Here is a 6,000-nt window from a genome sequence, read left to right as displayed (position 1 = left end):
GTTGCCATTGATTTTATGGCTAGGTTTATGCTAAGGCTGAGTTAGGCTATCTTTATATTCTCAAACACAAAGGATTCTCTCACTAAAAGATATCCTGGAAATTTTCATTATCCTGTATGGTAAAAGATTTATATTTTCCTCCATATTTTTTAGAGCGACTGGTCGAAGCATTACTGGAGGAGCAGCTTCCTTATGTAGTGTTCCTCAGATTCGCTCTCTCACAGTGAAAGACAAGCAATGCTTTCGTGTGGCATTCGCAGTCTAAAGGTCGGCTGCTGGGTCATGTTCAGTCTGTGCTGCTCCCCGCTAACATCTCCAGCACCCAACATAGAATCTGACGCCATGAGAATGCTGTGATCTGGAGCGCACCAACCTTGTAAAACACTTCCAAAACACAAAATATGTCCGTCATTGAAGCCCTAGTTAGCCATGAAGTTCCATAGAGGAAAAAATATTTCCAAGTTTGCAGATGTTCCACTTTTGTGTATTTCTAGTCCATACTTCTTTCTCAAACTGTGAACTACAATGTCCAGCGGCTGAATGATGTCCTTGCCCGATCTAGATGGCCCCGAATAATGTACTCACAGTTTAGGAGGCACATAAACATCAACAGTCCCCTACTGACCCCCTGACATCCCCTAACACACTGCTTCTCTTTTCCGTTCTACTTGAAGACAGCACCATCCCCGAGAATTCTAAGCCAGCACCCTGATTCAGTTCCTGTTTCACTGCCTACTGTGATGTCTCTTAATGAAAATCCCTCAGGTCTCCCATCCATTTCCTCCCTTTTGCTCTCAAGTTGCCCTTTAGGGCCTCTTGCCTAAACCATTTGCAAGAAACTCTTAGAATAGCTCTCAAGCCATTGTCCTACCCTCCAGCTCTTTCTTGCCTACTCCACGGTCACCAAACCAAGACGTTTTATTATGATAAACCCTAGCTGAAAGTCTCTCTCAGTTTCCCTTTTAGAGGTTTCTATGGTACTCACCTTTCTATTTCTCTAGAGTTTTCCAGTTCTCTTGGTTCCCAGTGGACACTCAATGTCAAGATTGTACTTACCACATATTAGGACCTTCATTGCCCTGGCGTGCATGGTTATGTGCTCGAAGTTGAGGAGAGTTCATTCATCCATGCACCACCACTTCACTGGCCAGCACTTGGGTGTGCCCCTGAGTGATCACAAAACTTATACTGAAAGCCCGTGAAGAACTCTGAAACTCTCAGAGATCCTCTTTGTGTATTAGTGTGTCCGGTCCCAAAATAAAACTTGTGCTGTGTAAGGTTTCTTTAAAAAGCACACCCTGCATCTCAGCAGGAAGTCACAGATTAATAAACAGCTGACAGAAGAAACTAAGTGAATCACCAGGGTGCCATCACTTACTCTTCACCAAACTGGAGGGATGGAGGATGAGGCTAGAAGGCTCATCTCTCATTGACAGATTTGCAAAAGATGTTCCAAAACTTGGGGGTATCAGGACACCACTAACTTCCCACATCATGGTGCAACAGAACCACAAAAAAAGAAACAACTATAACAAAAGTGACTCTGGGAGGATGTGCGAATACAGAAGGACCATTTCATCCTTTGTGGCCCCCATGTGTGATGCAGCATCTTACATGTGGTACAGACTGTTTCACGAGAGCAAATGATGACGAGTAGACCATGTACAGTCTCATTCCTTCCTAACTTCCTTCGCCCTTCCCACCCTTCCTCCCTGCCCCCTTTCTATCAACAAGATCTCATGTAGCTCACATTGTTTTAGCTCCTGACACCGCTGAAGACTTCCTTGATCTTCTGAACCTCTTGTTTTTCTACCTCTGGAGTGCTAAGATTACAGGCACAAACCCTCAAGTCAGTGTCTGTGGTGTTGAGGATCAAACTCAGGATTTTGTGTGTGATAGACAACACTCTACTAACTGAGCTACCTCCCCTCCCTATCCACATGTGTGTGGGTCCATAGCCACTGGGTGTCTACCCTGGTAGACCTCAGACCAGGAATGAGGGAGACTTAGAGTAGAGCTCTGTCCTCACCACGTGAAAACCAAAGAGCTCAGCTACCCTCAGCACAAGACTGAAGGCCTTGGGTTCAGGTTACCTGCAGCAAATGCCAGCTCCTTGGAGCATCTCTCTCAAAATCACCTTCAATCCCAGGATCTGGAAGGTCTAAGACACCCACAAGTTATCTCCTGGAAAATGATATAGGCTCAGAATATAGATGTGATGAATGATTGTGGAGATTTGATAGTCAAAGGGATGATACTAGCCATTCATAAAAATAAGACCAGGTTTGAGACTTCTTCATCAATGGGATCAAAAAAAGGATTAAATTTTGCTCATTAAAGATAGGCTTCCCTCATGTTTGTCTCTCCCATACTGCTTACTTGGGGTCAAAATACCCAGTGATATCACCCTTAGGCATATACCTGAAGGATACTCAATCATACCACAAGGACCCTTGCTTAACAATATTCATAGCAGCTTTATTCATAATAGCCAGAGCCTGGAAACAACCTAGATGCCCCTCAACTGAAGAATGGGTAAAGAAAATGTGGTATGATTACATAATAGAGTATTGCTACACTATAAAGAACAATGACATTATGAAATTTGTGGGCAAATGAAAGGAACTTAGAAAAAATCCTAAATAAGGTAACCCAGACTCAGAAAGACAAACACAGTACATACTCACTCATAAGTGGATAGAAGACATAAAGCAAAGCACAGGGTAGCAAGACTATAATCCACAGCTTCAGAGAAGCTAGAGCCTTCTTCCTGTAATAGATAGAACCAGATAGAAAGATCCACAACCAAGTACCAGGCCAAACTCCAGGAAGCCAGTCGATGAGAGAGAGGAGGGAATATATGAACAAGGGAGGTCAAGATCATGATGGAGCAATTTACAGAGAGACCTGAAGCAAGTTCTTGGAAACTCATGAAGTCTGGATGGGCAGCTGTGGAGCCTCCGTGGATCTGAACCAGGCTTTCTGTATGAGGGAGTCAGTTGTGAAAATTGGTCTAACTGAGAGGCCTCAGGAAGTAGGACCAGGACCTATCCCTGTTGCAGGAGCTAGCTTGTTAGAGCCCATTGCCAATGAGGGGATGCCATACTCAGACTTAATGCAGAGGGAAGGGTCTTCATCCTGCCCTAAATTAATGTGCCAAACTGTGTCGACTCTCCATGGGAGCCCTTACTTGCTGGGAGGAGTGGATGGAGGTTGGTCTGGAGCAGAGAAGAGATGAAGGGGGCAGGAGGAGAGGTGGGTGATTGGTATCTAAAATGAATTAATAAATAAAAAATATTTTAAAAAAGAAAAGAAAACCCTTCCCCCCAAATAAGAAAACAAATACAGTTTCTGTCTTAGCTGGGGTTTTTATTGCTGTGAAGAGACACCATGACATGACAACTCCTATAAAGAAAACATTTAATTAGGGTGGCTCACTTACAGTTTCAGAAGTTCAGTCCATTATGATCATGAAGGGGAACATGGCAGTGTGCAGACAGATGTGGTGCTGGCTACCTCTTTCACCAGAGGGCAGCAGGAAATCAACTGGCTGTCACAATGAGGGAAACTTGAGGAAAAGGGACCCCCAAAGCCCACTTGCACAGTGACCCACCTCCTCCAACAAATTCACACCTCCTAATAGTGCCCTTCCCTTTGGGGATCATTTTCTTTGAAACCACCCCAGTTTCCAAGGCAGTCCCTGTGGGATGCTGGCCTTCAGATCTTCCCTTCTCCTCCATGGAGTTTCCTCACCCTGCCTTCCTGTGAGCCTCAGTGGCAAGGGATGAATTTTGATTCTTGCCATAGTAAGCTCTGAAGGAATAGATTTTGCTTGCTCTCATGTGTGTTATCTTGGTACGTGCTATCCATGGATGTTTTGAAGTGTCTCAGAGTCTGCCTACCCATAAGGGAAGAAGTCTAAGGCCAGGAGTAGTAGAACAATCTGGGTACCAGAATGGAGACTGTTATGGGCAGAGACTTTCAAGTTCAGTGGGAGAAGTGCAAATACAGGTACAGAGCCCAGGATTACTCAGTTCATGGACTGGAATCCCTGCAGGAAGAGGGAAGGACGCATGGGCTATGCAGCGATACAGTGGTGTTGAACATAGAGAACATAGAGAACTGGAGAAATTTTGCCACATAAGCCGCCTGTTTGTTTCTGTCTGCTTTGCCTTGCCTCCCTCTGGTGGCTTCACCAGGTACTGCAGTGAGAGTAGTGCTGGTAGCAATCTTGAGAGAAGCTGGTTGCCTGGAAAAGAGTTCTCATTTTGACAGCAGCAGACCTGCCCACGCCAGGGTTCCAGAGAGACCTGCAAGAACCCGAGTACAGAGGCACACGGTAGGGACATAGCAGAACTTTCATGGTCCTTGTGTGCACACTGACACACTGGTCCTCGTGTCTGTGATGTGGCTGCCTCAGCTCACTGGTCCAGTTCTTTCTACCGTAAACCCGAGGATAGCCTCATGAGCCTGAGATGTCCTGAGCCTGGAAGAAGAAGAACTGACACCCTAGTTGGAGATGTCATCCTGTTAGGACCATGGCACATGTCATGTAGCAGGCAGCATCAACGTGTGGAGCTCTGCAGTGAAGAGATATGTATCCATGGGGAGCAAAGGGCACAGTGGCAGAGCTGGCGGGTGGGGGGAGGGGGGCGGTGACCACTCCAGGCATCTCATGGCTGACAGTGATAAGGACCACATCAGCTTTTGTAACTCCCATCCATGAAGAAGATGATGATCCAGGCAACATCTTCAAATGGCCAGAGCATCCTCACCTGACAGTGGTGAACTTTAGGTTGTCAGTATCTTGCCATCTGGAGAGCAGAGGAAGGAAGGCCCTGGGAGATGCTGATAACTCCCTTTAGCTTTAACTTCTGTGCAACCTCATTGTGTCTTTGCTTCTTCCTGGAACAGAAAACAGAGAGGGTTTAAAGAAAACAGATTTCAAAGGAATGATAAGAATAACACAGCCCATGAAGAGTGTGCATAATGCCAAAGGCTGCCAGTTCAAACCACACGAACACCAGGCGGCCGGTTCCACAGACAACTTACTGTTATCTTGTTGGTTGGCAAGGCAAGCATGCTTGGCTGGTGGCTATCCTCATTTACTCTCTTTGATGACAAACTCTGTAGTAGGGATTTCCAGGAAAAAGACCACAAATGAGCCATAGATTACAGTGCATTCTGTGCAGAACATGTTGTTCAGTTTTTTGTTACTGGACTGACTCTTGGTGTAGCTGAGCCAGAAAGCATCCATTAGCTCCCCTTCCTCTGCTGACTCTGTAAAAAACGTGCTGGAAGAAAGCAATTCAGTGAGTGAGCTATGTGGAAACCTGGGAAGCTTTTGCTCAGATGAAATAGGAATAAGATGTGCCAATAGCCCAGGGCTGTATTGATGTGATGTCGTGGAACCGCTCCTCCATCTGAGTCTGTTCTCAGCTCATTTTGGCTTTTTTTTTTTTTTTTTTTTTTTTTGGTTTTTCGAGACAGAGTTTCTCTGTGGCTTTGGAGCCTGTCCTGGAACTAGCTCTTGTAGACCAGGCTGGCCTCGAACTCACAGAGATCCGTCTGCCTCTGCCTCCCGAGTGCTGGGATTAAAGGCATGCGCCACCACCGTCCGGCTCCTCAGCTCATTTTGGAATGCCTTCCTGACAGGTAGGTTGTTTTGACTGTCATTCTTTTTTTTTTCCGAGACAGGATTTCTCTGTAGCTTTGCAGCCTGTCCTGGAAACAACTCTTGTAGATCAGGCTGGCCTTGAACTCACAGAGATCTGCTTGCCTCTGCCTCCTGAGTGTTGGCATTAAAGGGGTGCACCACCACCGCCAAGCATGACTGTCCTTATGATTCTGACATGAATTCTGAGGATGGTGAAGATCCGCCGCAACGTAGTGACAAGGAGACACATGTACCTGTCCCACAGCAGAGTAACAAGAAGACACACAATGTACCTGTCCTACTTAGCACTGTCAACCTGACAGAGCTCAGAGTCCTCTGAGAGG

The 6,000-nt window shown here is 46.0% G+C and overlaps 1 protein-coding gene across 4 annotated transcripts in view; it reads right to left on the bottom strand.

Annotated features, from left to right (window-relative positions):
* Positions 1-3,413: 3,413 nt before the first annotated feature.
* The window catches only part of LOC119813640, a 49,259-nt gene continuing 46,672 nt past the window's right edge, over positions 3,414-6,000 (bottom strand). For 2 of the 4 annotated variants that reach the window (XM_038329032.1, XM_038329031.1), the window contains exon 3: positions 5,574-5,910. In XM_038329032.1, coding sequence (XP_038184960.1) covers positions 5,626-5,910 — 285 coding nt within the window. In that variant the 3' untranslated portion in view covers positions 5,574-5,625. Of the gene's footprint in view, positions 4,906-5,052; positions 5,295-5,573; positions 5,911-6,000 lie in introns of those variants that run through there. The other 2 variants (XR_006020818.1, XM_038329030.1) reach the window with 2 other exon arrangements.

Source organism: Arvicola amphibius, chromosome 4, assembly GCF_903992535.2.
Source record: "Arvicola amphibius chromosome 4, mArvAmp1.2, whole genome shotgun sequence".
NCBI lineage: Eukaryota > Metazoa > Chordata > Mammalia > Rodentia > Cricetidae > Arvicola > Arvicola amphibius.
Note: the sequence above shows the minus strand (reverse complement) of the source record. Positions and strands in the feature narration are given on the sequence as shown.